The sequence below is a fragment of the Esox lucius genome, chromosome 9 (genome assembly GCF_011004845.1).
Source record: "Esox lucius isolate fEsoLuc1 chromosome 9, fEsoLuc1.pri, whole genome shotgun sequence".
NCBI classification, from domain to species: domain Eukaryota; kingdom Metazoa; phylum Chordata; class Actinopteri; order Esociformes; family Esocidae; genus Esox; species Esox lucius.
This window is the reverse complement of record NC_047577.1, coordinates 13,458,075-13,473,158: the sequence shown is the minus strand read 5'-3', so window position 1 is coordinate 13,473,158 and position 15,084 is coordinate 13,458,075. Positions and strand designations below refer to the sequence as shown.

Here is a 15,084-nt window from a genome sequence, read left to right as displayed (position 1 = left end):
CCTAAATGTTGGCTTCCCTCTAATGTTAAGCAAGGTTGGTCCTGGTCTGTCCCTGGATAGGAGAACAAATACTATTGGAAGTGGTGTTGGAGGGCCAGTAGGGGACAATCTAATGCCCCAGGGCAGTGATGGGGACATTGCCCTGGGTAGACATGTGGTAGTGTCTGTTACACCTTTGTGGTGGATGAGGTGTGCTTTCCTCCCTTAAAAAGTTATATGTGAGTCAAATGAATTACTATTCCTCACAATGAAAGCAAATTAAACCTAAACAAACTCAACACAGTTGTAACTGGAAATCTAGAAATCCATGTTCCCTATCCCCTAACCATAACCTTAACCTTACCATAATCTTAACTTCAACAACCAACCTATAGGTCTAAACTTAATCTATCACGAATGCCTAAATGTAATCTGTAATGCCTGAAATTAAAAGTTACCCGATAACTCTAACACTGCCCAGTTGTACATTTCACCACCTTTGTGTGGACTTCTGGTCCCCATGTACACACACACTTATATACAATAAATATTGTCTTTCAGAGACACACAGAGATAGAGGCAGAGAGAGAGAGAGAATTAGGTATTTTGTAGACTTATGGTAAAGCTCAGCGTTTAAATCGGTGACATTTTGACAGGACACATCAGTAAGATCTGCCTGCTCAGCGGTGTGCCGTCATAAAACTGGACAGGCAATTTCTGTTGGCTCCAAATAGCTAAGCTAACTCGTTCTGCGTCTTTGGTTTTAATACAGTACACAGGCAACGCAACGCAGAGGTGAGAAAATATTTTCGGGTTTGGGTAGGCCTATATCATTTTTCTAAGCCCGCCTATATAGCTCCCTCCACCACCCAAATCACATGCCTTGTGCGAATGATTAACTAGAATTTGATTAATATGCAAATTCGAAGCAAACAGTTCTATTTGAGCCTTCAGCGCGGGCTAATTAATCAACAGTTAAAGGAAATTAATACATACATCAATTCTGTCAGGAACATGCTTAGTTCAATCGCCCGTAAAATTGAAGTTTGAAGTATTAACTGGCTCTGCAGGAACCTTTGGTATTCGTACCTCTTTAGAGACGTTCACTGACTTAACTCCATACCTGAGTATTTTATCAGATGTTAAGTTTTATAATTATGTATAGAACTTTATGCTTCTAATTTATTTTTTCGACGCTTTGATTACATTAACGAATTTGTTGAAAGTATCCAGATAAAATCTGGAGATTGTCCACAATTTAAAAATAAATGCAGGCTTACGTCTTAATTTCAGAAGATACATTTTGTTGAAAAAAATCTATTTTAGTGTAGTTAATTTTTTTCAAAGGGCTAAAAATATGAATATTTGTTTAAACTGAATCTTTGAAATAGTTTTTTCATGTAGCCTAGCCCAAGAGTTCGCAAGAGTTTAAGGGATAATTTCTTCCTGCTTTTGTCTCAAGTAATGTTTCCATATAAAGAAAGAGAAGAAATAGGGTGATAAAAGAAAGGACCACAGAAAAGAAAAAAGAGATGAAAAGAGAGAGAGAGTTTGGTAGTCGTACCCATTGTTTCAGCAGAGACTCATGCATCAAACTTCAATTTTCCGGACGATTGAATTAGTGATTTTTTTCCATCTTGAACTGAAATACACTTAAGACCAACGGATTAATTACCAAGAACTGGTCCCACTGACTCGTATTAGTTATCGCCTTGACAACCGCTCATAAAATAAGCAAGTGAAATCCATAAACTTAGCCTGCCTTAACACACTCTCCCCAACCATAAATATGGTTTATTCAGAATAGGCTTCACCCGTTGCCAGAGGAGTGAGTGATATAAGGAGGGGACAATTCAATCTGCTTTAAAAAAAAACAGAAAGGGTGACGGGGGCTGGGGCTGGGTATTTTGGCGAGCACGCGCGCACGAAAGTCAGGTAGCCCATTATTTTTCAGACAGGGTAGAATGTGTGTTTGTGCGTTCATAGGCCACTCATTACCAGACATTATTTTGCTAACGTTGTCATGTATTGTGTCAGAAAACTAAATACGTTATCTCATTAATGAAAAAAATAATATATATAAATAAAATTCGAAGGCCAACACCTTTGCCTTTATAGCGGTCAGCAACATATTCTACATCTTGTTATAATCATCCAACAAATGTTAAACCTAATACAAAATGTAACCCATCCGTTATGTAATTACGTTATAACGAGTTATGACATTTATTTTTTGTTAAGGGACGCTTGTGTTTGAACTTGGGATGAAAATTCAGTCACAGGTTTTATGTGTTCAATCTTAATATTAAGGTTACTATTATTCCGTTTAATAGTTTTAGAAAAACAAATCCAATAAATGTCGGTTAGAAATAATAATAATTATTATTAGTATAGGCTACAGTTATTAGAGGCTATGTTATATATTTTAACATACACACACACATGTATATATATATATATATATATATATATATATATATATATATATATATATACAGAGAGAGAGAGAGAGAGAGAGAGAAATCACAATAGTGGGTTTCAAAATAACTCTTTGAGTTTAGCAGCATCAACCTTCTCCTTAAAAAGACCGGGTTAGACAAGGCATTTTAGATCAAACAGAAAGCTTTTGTTTTTTCGCTTTCTAACACTTTTTTCTCACATCACCATGTTTTCAGCTTCATTAAACTCCTCAAAGACAAAAGAAATAAAGAGACACGAAGAAAAAGAGACGAGAAGAAAACCAACAAAAGACTCCCCTTAACCAGACGTTGGCATAAATGTCACACTCTAAACTCTTTATGACTTGCCTACTTAACATCAAAAACACTCTCACACAAAATGTGCCGCATTTTGTTGTTCAGAAAACGTTCCTGGACAAAAGTCAAACATATTATTCCAGGGCCTAAAAAGGGAAGAAAGACAAGTGGCTGGACAAAAAAGAAGCCAGTTTCATTGTAATTCATTGACTTGTTCAAAATGCCAGGCTAAAAAGGCAAAGAAAAGAGGCTAGACATTAATGGCCGCAGATGCCCTCGTGAAGAGAAGGCCTATGTATACATTATGGCCTTTGTTCGCACGAAGTTAAACAGTTTAAAAGGAGGGTTAAGTCAATCCATCAAATTGTCTGAAATTGTGAAGAAAATTCAAAAACCATATGGCCTCCAAACGTTTGCGTCCTTTTTCAGCGGTGGGACACACTTGTCTCAGTATTGCTGCCTGCGGGAGACCGGGCTCGCTCCATTGTGACTTGTCACATCGGGGAAGGGATCTCATTTGTCCCCAGTTTTCATGCTTTACGCTAAAAATTATGGCCTAGTCCCGCAGCCCAGCAGAACAAAAAAAACACCAATAAAGGCTGAGGGAATCTGGCCCAAAACTTTGTATTTTTGTGGCATCCTCGCCCCTCTTTTCTCCCCCAGCACCAGATTTGCGATTCTCACATAAATTTCGTTCCGAATGGGGGAAACACGTTGCCAGGTCAAAAAGCCAAGACACGCATTTAGCCGTGTGAAAGAGTGAGATGGCCGAGCCACAAAATGTTTAGAGTATCTTAACAAATGGGATACAATGGAACAAAAAAATATTGGAGTGTTATAAGGAATCACTGTTGCTAAATGGGCTATAGCCTACATCCAGAATATGCCTGCTCTAAATTTGCTTTTACAGGATTTAATTTTATCCTGATTTCTCAATTTATCAACTTGGTTTAGTCACCACATGTACTAGGCCCATAGTAAAATATCCACACTATAAGGTATCAATATATAGTCTAATAATAACATAAACAACGTGTTGAGAAACCCGATTTTATTTCCATATTATATACATTACAGAATGTGCATTGATTTTTAAATACTGTCCTGATTTTAGAAAGGCACTTATAGGTATACAAAAGATAACAAATCTATTCAACGGTAAAGTACTCTATTGTATCCAAACAAATGTATCTATTCATACGGTCCAATAACTGTCGAAATATCGCCGCTGTATCTGTATTTTTATAACCTTCCTTTGAACATTCCTCTATAAACACATAACTTGATATTTGATCATTTGAATTTGCCTATCGTATCATGCAATGCAGCAAAATGATTATGGGTGGGTGTAAATAATGGCAAGCAATAAACGCTGAATACAAACAGTATGGAGGCGAGGCATATAGGCTAAATATGATAAGGTATGTCTAAAATCGATATAATTTAAAAGGAAAATAAATAGATATGATGAACAAAACATGCATTTCAACAAGCAAAATCTGTCTAAATATGTAATAACTGACAAACTTAAAATATATATCATGGTGTTACATAAATACGAACAAGGGTAAATAGGTGTGTGAGTGCGTGTGTGTGCGTACTTGTGGGTACGTGGATGCGCATGTGTGTGTGTTAAAAGAGAGGCAAAGAGAGAAATAATATCTGGGCTTATGTTTGATAGATAGTTCATGTTTCAAAAATAATAATGTTATCTTTAGTTTTCATGAAACCTATTGCTTTCATTGATATTTGAAGACAAGAGGAAATTGTCTGATTACTGATGAATATAATTGAATAGGCCATTGCACTGCATATTTGTTGCACTCTTCATGCTTACAGTGAATATGTATGCCAATACAAAAGTCATAGCAGACTAGTAAATGTTCTGAGATGATATAAGAATATCAGCAGGAAAAGTTACAATCGTGGTAAGGATTGTTACTGACTCTTTCTGTAGTCTCTTTTGAGTCTTTGAGTCATTTAAACAATGCGCAATCAGTCATCCACATCAATTTCCACGTCTTCGTCGTCCTCCGAGCATTCTTTACTTGTTGTGTGGTCTGAAAATGGCGACAGTGGTGACATCCGCAGTTTGTGAGCGAGCTCGTGCTCTTGTTGGCCACTCTGCGCTGGGGAATCCGCTCGCGGGTGATGCCCAAGTGTCCCATTGGCGCATTTCTCGAGGTCCGCGAGCTTCGCGAGTTTGTCCAGAGGTACAACACCGTCACCGATAGCTTTGGCCGACTCCACGTCTGCCTTCATTTCTTCCAAATCCCTCTTTAGTTTGGCTCTCCTGTTCTGGAACCACGTGATAACTTGAGCATTTGTTAGCCCCAATTGTTGGGCGATTTGGTCACGGTCTGCGGGAGACAAATATTTCTGATAGAGGAATCTTTTCTCTAATTCGTAGATTTGGTGGTTAGTGAACGCGGTTCTGGACTTCCGTCTCTTCTTCGGTGTGTTTCTTTGCCCAAACAGTGTCATTCCGTCTCTCCCTGCACAAAGATAAAATATTCAGTGAGTGAGTTGTTGACATTATCTCGCTAATATTGTGGCACTGCAGGCTTGGGCCAAGGGCGTTGCACTCTCGGTGTTTATAAAGTTACTTATATTTGATACAATTACTTTTTAAATTAAAATTAGCATGTTATCTGAAATTTGCTGACAATGTACCATGTATTCCAATGCATACATCTTAAAGAGCCCTACATTCCTGCACTTAAATTTGCTAATGTCTTTCTCACTTTTCGAAATTATGCTCAGTGTACGATCTGTTATTCAATTAATTTTGATGGAAATAACCTTATTTACAATGTTTTTCGATTGCCTATGTTTTTTAACAATGAAAATGAAAAACTTTCTGGTGGAATTGTACGCCAGGCATATTTGTCCGACAATTGTTCATTTCAATTGAATTATATCGATATAAAATATGAGACCATGCTAGCCCTACCATCATATTTACCTTCAGCTGCTTGTAGAACGCTAACTTCGAGTCCCTTGAAGGTTTTGCTAGCTAGTTCTTCCAGGGCGCAGAGTGGAGAGGTTTGTGTGAGTAATGCCCGATTGGATAAAGCAGAGATGCTAGACGTACGGTGCTTCTCAGCGGATGAAATCAGGTGTGCAGTCCCACAAATAGTATAACTTCGTTTTACCGAGGGCTTGTTGAGAATGTCTTCGATACTGAATGGAGTTAGTGGCTTATTCGAGTTTGCAGGCGGAGGAAAATGGTCCAACGGACTTCGTCTCCTATTCTCGACCGCTTCACATTTGGCAACTTCTTTGGATGTCATTATTTGTGCATTAATCGTTACGCAATTTTACTTATGAATTTTGTTTAAAAATTCAGATACTTAAATAAAAAACAAAAAATAAACACAGATTTAAACTAGTATCGAACTCAATCGAAAAACAGTCGCATAACTGTCACCAAACGCGTGCCATGGCAGCAAACTTTCTGGCAAAAAGAAACACCCCAAGAAGCCCCTTATTCCAAACCAGGATATCTTGTAAAGTATCGTTCCACAACAGACGTGCAGACAATCCGAAAGAGAGCAGTGCCTCCCTGAAAATGGCGAGGTCCAAATAAGTCGCAGGAACTGACTATTACTAACAAGTTAATATTGATTAGGACGTAATCAATTATGTCCCCACTGGCACTTTCGCCTTCTCCCCTTTCACTCTTTGACTATGTTGCAGTCCAGTGCAGGGTTTTTGCGAGTGGGGTGCCCCCAATAATTACAAGGCATGGCTTGAAGGAGGAGGAGCTCGGCGGAATTATAACGCTTTGTGCTCTTATCATTTTGGGGTCTAAATTAGTCGTGGTGCGAGGTACCCAGAATAAGCATTACAGTAAATGAGAGAGGGTACAGTCAGTCAGGGATTACATTGTACTGCTTACGTTAAATATGTAGCATTACAGTAACAACGTATGTTTAAATTTACAAGATCGACAGTTTTACTGTTTCCAATTAGGAGATTGTAGCAGCATTGAATTCGGGTGTGGAGTTGGTAAGAATTATGCTTTGCAGTGAGCTAAGGTGTAGTTACTGCAGACAATGGGAATTTTCCTCCAGCAAAAGCGATGTTTTTGTATGATCCTTTGTTTTCTAAAGGTAATGTGGAACTAGGCAATATATCAGGGCTGATGATACACTCCTTCAGGCGAGGGTGAGAAGAGGAGAGCAGCATGCATCTCTCTCAGCCTATAGCCGAATCCGGGCCATAACTCACACAAAAGGGTCCTTTTAAATCATCGGCGAAATATTTCATCTCATATCAAATCACTTTCGGTCCTTCCGGTTCTCCTTGAGCTATAGCAATGGCATGGTGCTTTATTTTGGTTCGGTTCTAAAGGACTGCGGACGGGTGGAATAAACGAACGAACGTTCGTTCGGGATATGTGAGAGATCATTTTTATCTTGGAATTACTGAAACACATATGTGTGATGTGAAGTTCGTCGTTTCGATATCTAAAAGTGACATCTATTTTGAGGTTACTATAAACTGAATGAGCTATCTTTGTTAAATGGCTTACATTAAACTATTTACATCATTTAGAATTGAGAAATAATAGGGGAATTCAGTATATTTGAGGAGGCTATATTCTGTGAAATAACAAATAGCCTACGCTTAGCATTAATATCTTAGTTTTTCTTAATATTAACAGTACCAATACTATTTGTTTTGAAAACCAAAACCTTTATTATAAATGTTTCAATCATTTTTACCAAACAAAAATAGTCTGACTGCATAATACGTTCAGCTTATAATTGAGTCAATAGTGTAAAACTATCTAATCATAGACGTTGGTCTGCAATGTTCCAGACATAACTGATAAATATAGGCTTCTGTTGCTTCCTGATGCCTGATACGTCAAAAAAGATGAGGCATCACTAATACTTTGGTGACTCATTCTGCACGCTCTGATGTAACGCCAGGGGAAATAAAATATAAACATAATGATAATATATCAGAGAGAGAGAGAGAGAGAGAGAGAGGGATAGACTGAGGAGAGAGGTAGAAAGAGAAGGAAATAGAAATAAAGGGAAAGAGTAAGAGTGGGAGATAAAGGGGAGAGTAAGAGAGAGAAAGGGAGGAAACGAGTGAGAGAGAAAAAGTTAAAGAGAGGGAAAGATAGCTAGATAAGGAGGGAGAAAACTCTTCTGATAGTATGCGTACGTTTTCAATTCCGGTGCACCAGGCACGTCTCACACTCCATCAACAGCCGTTACTCAATCTAAAAGAACAACAGCATAACCATAAATATTATTGTTTCGAAAAGTCCTCCTGCAAGCTACTGGATATTATCAAAACAAGATTTTACTTCAGTCCTAAAATGTGCTACAAAGATAATTTTTAACTCAGTGGAAAATCATAGATGGAAGTAATGTAAAACCATTGAAACGAAAAGATAAAATATAGCCAAGCATATGCTATTAACTATAAATGTATATTCAAAGGTTACCAATGCAGTTTTGCGTTGTAGATCTAAGCATGTCTTTAAAATTTAGTTCAATGGTTCAAAACGAAAAACATTTGCATAAAAAAAGCATCTGAAGTACACATTTATAGAGTGATTAACGTTTTAGTGATACTGCATCGGTATTGGCTACAAAAGGATTTGTTGTATTTTCGTTTTTTAATTTTAAAACAGATTTTTGCATATTTGGCAGGGTGAATTGGGTTTCGCGAAACTACCTTATAATTGAAAGTTTTTGACGCCAAATTTTCAAAGCGGGTAATAACAGATTTCAGAGTCGATCGTGGATTTCTGTAAACACCACAGCAAATTAACTGATAAATGTTTGTTTAAACATTTTGAGCAAAGTTCTAAACATGGTCCTTTTTCGTTTTTTGGAAATAATCAGAGCAAAATAGTTTATAACTACAACAACATTAGGCTATGTAGTAATACAAATAAAATTCATAAAATGTAAATGTATAATTATATATTCTCTAATTGTAGCACACTACTATACACACCAAACGTAATGCTAAACAAAACAACATTTTGTAGTATTTACGGCATTGCAATTTTTTTTTTTACAAATTAGTATTTATTTTGATGGATCTTGTTATTTTATTTCAATGGAATAACATGCATACATTTTTTGTGGTAAACTAAGTCAATAGGACATTTCAATTGCCAATAACTAAATGACATAAAAATGGTAGAAAACCGAAAACCGGAATTCAACCACAGACTCAAATTGAAATTGGGGAGTAGAATTGTATGCCCCTTTTAAGTAGTTACGTTTCTTCTTCTAGGCCTAATTATATTATTTAGGAGAAATTGTGTATACAGCCACCTTTAATTTTAAGTATGAACAAGTACAAAGCCAAGGATAGCTGTTGACTGCCACCAGAAGTTATCAAACTTGTATACTTCACAAGGATATTTAATTGAACTGGATAGAATTGTGTGATCCTTCATTTTATAATATAAATACACACACACACACACACACACACGCACACACACACACACACACACACACACACACACACACACACACACACATACATATACATTAAATATGGAAATAACTCAAAAAGAAATCATGAAATAACATGAAATACACATCACCCCCAAATAAAACTCTTTTGTTAATGGTATTGATATGATATTAAGGGAAGGGCAGTAGCCTCAGGATTTCCAGCAGTGCACACATACTGCTAGAGCATGGGTTCCAAACTACTGTTCCTTCAGCTAAATAACTCCTGTCTGTCCAGTAAAAGCATAAAATGCCTGAAAATACAGTACTTCAAAAAAAAAAATAAAGACACAGGTGAAGTAGGGAACATCCATTATGCACTTGATTAGAAATAATCTAGGATAAAATGATGATGAAGAGTCTGGCACTATGGGCCAAAGCAGATAGTGTTCAAACGCTTTGGCTACTGCCAGATATATTCAGCCAGGCTCCGTCTCTTATTCGGCAATGCCATAAACATGCCCTGCCCTGGTGCCATTTCTCCCTAACCAAGACCGTACCATCAGCTATTACCGGTGCCAAAGCCAGACATTTTTTTCACTGGACACTAGAATGTCACCTTTTATTGCCACCTTGCGGTCGAATTTAATACGGTAAATTGATTTTTGTGGAACTCTATCAGTGTGTCCTCACCGTAAGAGATGTTACACTTCGTAAGTGTAGGTGCAGGTTGCCAACAAAGCCACCGGGTAGAATTCTAGATGTAGCCTAGTCCTGATGGGAAGTGACAACGGGCCTGGTAAATCCACAAGTACAACCGGTTAGACCGCGGCCAGCGATCGACCAATGGCCGAGTGGGAAGGCAAGCGGGCTGACGAGACCCTAGGACTTAGAGATTGACCCTCGATAATGACATGTGATTTATACCACACTAACTAAACTTTGAGAGACACATCTGAGCCTCCATCGGATGTTATTTCAGATAACACGCCTGGGGGTGGCGGGGTGGGGGCTGGTAGGCCAGTCCATCCTTGGGATCTCACATGGCGGCTACATTGTTGATAGCTTAGGCCAGCTGTCTAATCAGTTTCTAATCCAGGATGACGGCTGAGTGTCTCCAATTTGGGTCTGCCATCATTAGTACAGTGTTGAAGGATGTCTGGGGGTTCGGATTCCATCCCACCTCACATAACCATATTTCATGTGACTGGGAAAACCATCATATTCCACCCCTTAAATCAAACCCCTTGACTATGCTCTTCCACAATATGCTTTGGTACCGAGGATTATTCATTACGGACCAGAAGTGTGATTAGGATTTACACAGCTTGACAAGTCAAATAAATATGCAGTACGTACAGTTATTGAAGTCATCATTAAATACACAAAAGCGGCATTGCAGTACTTTCATAGTTAAAGTAAAACGCAAGAGCTTTAAAAAAAATATATATGTCTTTTGTTTTGACTGTAGAGTTCAAAATAGGTCCCTGGAAATGTGCTTAATATGGTATTACAAGCAACAAATGAATATAAAATATGATTTACATCTAATACCTTATGATATGAGTCTGCATACTTTTTGTGGTGACCAGAGGAAGTTTGATGAACAGGTGCGGTAATCCTACAATGTCTGGATCCGTCTTCACCACAGCAAGACTCCCGCTATTCCACTGTACCTCCCTACCTGATCTCACACCAGTGCTTGGTTCCCCCAGGTTGTTGCAGATCCAGCCAACAGACTATTGCTAGGTCCTGGGTTCTTTAGTCTTTAGAATAATTTGAGTGCTTGATTCCACATGTCTAGAGCACCTGGGTGGGTTTCTACTCTTGGGTCTTATTGGTTCTAATGCAACAGGCAGCTCAATCAAGAACTATCCAAAGGATTTTAAATGGATTAAAAATAGTATTTGAACACTGTTTTGTTTGATCAGCCAATCCATTCTGCTGGGGGGGGGGGTGACTGTAAACTGTTGAGAGAGTATACACAACACGGACACGGAATCCACACAGCCCGAGCCACAAAAAAACAGCAAAAACACATAAAACGGCACATTTGTTGCCAGAGATCTCATGGTTTTGCCAGCCCTGTCATCCATCCAAGTATGGGAGTGGAGGGGCCTCATGTTACACACAGCACCACCTAGAGGCCATGATGGTGGCATGGTGTGAGTCTATTACCATACAAGGAATACTGCCCCTAATCATATCTAATGCAGGTTGTGAATTTTTTAGCATGCATCCAAAATAAAACATAATATTTGTGGGTTTTCTTTAAACAGAACTGATGTCAATAAGCGGAAGACAGGCGACATTTGAGATGAGTAAAATAGGAATTCATGCGTTGCGTACACCATTATCACGCTCACAAATCTACATTTTATTGGAACTGCTGTTCACCTTGATCCCTCTTAGGGCAGAGAGAGAAGAGAGTCATGTAGTGGACTAAAGCCTTGAAGGGCTTTCCTTGGAGCCTGAACCGGCAGGCCCCTCCATAGTTCATATTCATATTGATTTGGCTTTGATAATGGAAACTGTCAAAGCGGATCTGGGGAGAAATGATGACAGCAATCCTTAGTTTTCATTTTCTTTGCATTTGTTTTGTTGTCTTTGATCTACTGAAATGACAGGAAAGGATGAACTGATGTAGGTGGGGGGGGGGCATCACACATTTTTTTTTTTTTTTTACAAAAACAAATGATGCCAAAAATAATTACTATATATTTTTTATATAAATAAAATACAGTATAATTTTTTGTAATTAAAGAACTTCATCAAGTAAGAGAGCAACCGTTTTAATGCATCTCTAAGAATATGCCTATGTATTCTTTCATTTATCAGTGAAATCCAGATGTTTCCATTCAAAAGTGAATCACAGTGGATTTTGAGAGTAATCTCTGGCGCCAGAACCATATCCTGAGGTAGCCATCTTGTTTCTACTGAATATCGTCTGTCACAAGAGACTACACTGACGGCAGCATGTTCACTGAGACCCAGCCCGCGCCACTCATTTCATGTATTTAAATCTTAGAAAAACCCAAATGTCCCCTGTAATTATCTGTGGGGTTTTGGGTACGTGAACGAGCTGCCCAGAGGGGCTAAAACAACACATGGGAGCTCAACTACCACAGGTCAGCTGTTTCAGAGTGAGGAAAATGGGACGCACGCAAACAAGAGCACAGATAGGCAACGATACACACCCTGCCTCCCCTCTATACTCCCTCCCTCTTCTCTTTCTCTCTCTTTTCTCTCCCCCCTGCCACCACATAGTCTTTCAATTAGCTAGCGATGGCCCTCTTACAAGGATAGCGTCTGGCAGGGTTGGCCTGCAGCAGATGCCGAGGAGGGTTGGCCTGTTCATTTATAATACGAGGTTTATTGAATTGCCATTAGGGTGGAGCCGACTATTCATGACGAGGAGAGCTCTTTGTCTGCAGAGAGGCTGCTAGCCTTTAAGGGTGCAGGTTAGTTCAGTCTGTTGAGAGGTTGGACAAGGGAGGGGGCGAGGGACTGGCTAAATTATGTTAGGGTCATCTGGTTAAGAAATTCATATGTCTTGGCACTCCAAGGCGATTTTGGTCACTGAGCTTTAATATGACATTTCTGAAAAGTGTACCATGCTATTTTCCTACCACATACCCAACGGGATGATCAGAATGTTGGCAAAAAATTTATTTAAAAAATTGTCCTTAACGTGACGTTTATCTTTGTTAGTGTTGCATCTCTGTAACAGTAGGGACTTGGCGGTGGGGTTTGGTTGTCTTTCCCAGAGGCCCTGTGTTGTGTGAAAGCCCAGTCAGTCAAGACTCCGTGACGGAAAGAGAGAGGGGGACCCCGTTGTTGGTCTGCGGAGGCTGGAGGTTTTCTGAGCCATCAGTGGATGATTTGTTCACTCTCAGTGGGTGCAGTCTTATAGCACCTGGCTTCCCTACGCAGAGGAATATGGTCGCTGCCACGTCCACACACAAACATCCACACAACCATATGCCCCTCTTGTTATTGTAATGAGGCCCAATGAGCTCCAGGGAAAACATTCACTTTTTCTTCTTTTTCGTTTAGCGACACAGAGGCCTTCAAAGCAAGAACCATGTGGTGAGGGTTAGGGTCAAGTCGGAGACACTACAGGCTGAGACACACACACCCCTTTTCCAGGCTCTTCCATCCCTCCTATCTGCCCTCCCACATTTAACCCCTGTGGGCTGAACTGAGGAAATGTGAATTAGCTTCATCAATGCGGGGGTTAACATTGCGCAAAGACGACGGTGACCTCTCGTTGTATTCTTGGTTTGATGTCTTTCTTAAGGCAAAACGCTTATGAATAAAAATGTGAGCAGGGAGAGGGTTTTGACAAAGAGATTTGTCTGACTAATGCAAAAGCACATGCCCTGAGGGAAAGCTTGGCGCTTGGTTAAGCCCGACGCCATTGAATCAACTGCCCCTCCCAACCCTGAACACTATCAATCACGAGGAGACTCATAGAGCCTGTTATAGTTATTATGTCATAATTGTGTGACAACAACCTTCATTTGTCTCTAATGAAAAGTGCTCCGAATTCATCATAATAATTGAATGATGTCCTTGATGTTAAGACGACACTCCATAGGCTACAGACGCCGTGGGGATTTTTTGTTTTAAATGAAAGACAAATGTGTGTGTTTTAGTTTTCCATTTATGTGTGGAATTTAAAGCATACATTTCACCACAGAGGAGTCCAACTAACTTAAAGAAGTTTTCTGTTGTTTAGCATTATATTTTTACAGTTAGACATTTTACATTTGAAGTAGTTTCGATATAGGCGTTTAAACCAAGTTATATGCAATCTGATCGCTTTCCATGAAGCCGTTTGGGAAATAAATAACATAAAAATCTGGGCAATAAGGGGGAGACAGGTCTTGACCTTTGAACCTGATATAATTGAAAAATAAATGTCGATGTTTCGTGGCACACTAGGTCACTTTAGGACAAATGATTCAATTGAAATTCACTGATTCTATGGTAACATTTACATGTCAAAATAATAACCCACTCAGGACAGACGTCGACTCAACACCCAATTACAGTTATTAAGAGAATCGTTGTAATTTCAACAAACTCAAACAATTCAGCTGGCTGGAAGAGAGGAAAACAAGGAATTACAGCATGCAGTCTTTTACAGTTAGTCCCAGACCAGACAGCACACACACAAACACACACACACACACACCCTCTCTCTCTCATCTCATTTCATAGTGCGCGTAAACAAATTATGACTACACACTCCCACACACAGATGACATGCTCCGCAGGGCCTGTGTTGGGTTTATTACTTTATTAAAAGCTTTTTGTTTCATACCATGTTTTTAAAGTAAGGAGCCATATCCCCTATATATCAAGTTATTATTATAGGTAATTAACTTTAGCACATTGTATTATAAGTGGCCCATGTGTGCGTAAGCAAAACTGACTGGTTTAATTGCGGGGAAAATACAGTAATTTTCAAGTAGAATTAATCTCATGCAGTATCGAATAATTCACAGCTTATTTTAGACAATCTGAAACAACAGTGCTAGGGTATATTATAACAGCCCCTTTAATACATGCTGTTTATTGGTTGATTGCCTAACACTCATTGGGGCGGACCGGGACCCAAAAACTGCCCTGGCATTTCAAACTCACCGATCCCCTCTCACACAGAGGCCCCACGGATATTAGCCATGCAACGTTCATGATCACTTAGACAACCCAAGTTACATAGGCCAACTGACCTGAAGGCGGACCGGCCCATCTGCCCAAAATGCCCAGATGGCCAGTCCGCCCCTGACAATCATTGTCTCATGAGGGAAACGGTGAGGGTTTTATAGAAATGCAGTATGAACTGCACTGTCAACGTCTCTAGGGCAATTCCCGTAGACCAAGGCGAATTTCAGGACAACTCC

General features: G+C 39.3%; 1 protein-coding gene across 2 annotated transcripts in view; it reads right to left on the bottom strand.

Annotated features, from left to right (window-relative positions):
- Positions 1 to 3,844: 3,844 nt before the first annotated feature.
- The window catches only part of lbx1b (ladybird homeobox 1b), a 34,197-nt gene continuing 22,957 nt past the window's right edge, over positions 3,845 to 15,084 (bottom strand). The window contains exons 1-2 of one of the 2 annotated variants that reach the window (XM_010872931.3): positions 5,701 to 6,396; positions 3,845 to 5,230 (exon numbers count right to left, since the gene is read on the bottom strand). In XM_010872931.3, the coding sequence (XP_010871233.1) occupies positions 4,731 to 5,230; positions 5,701 to 6,028 (828 nt within the window). In that variant the 5' untranslated portion in view covers positions 6,029 to 6,396 and the 3' untranslated portion in view covers positions 3,845 to 4,730. Of the gene's footprint in view, positions 5,231 to 5,700; positions 6,397 to 15,084 lie in introns of those variants that run through there. The other variant, XM_020049932.2, reaches the window with a different exon arrangement.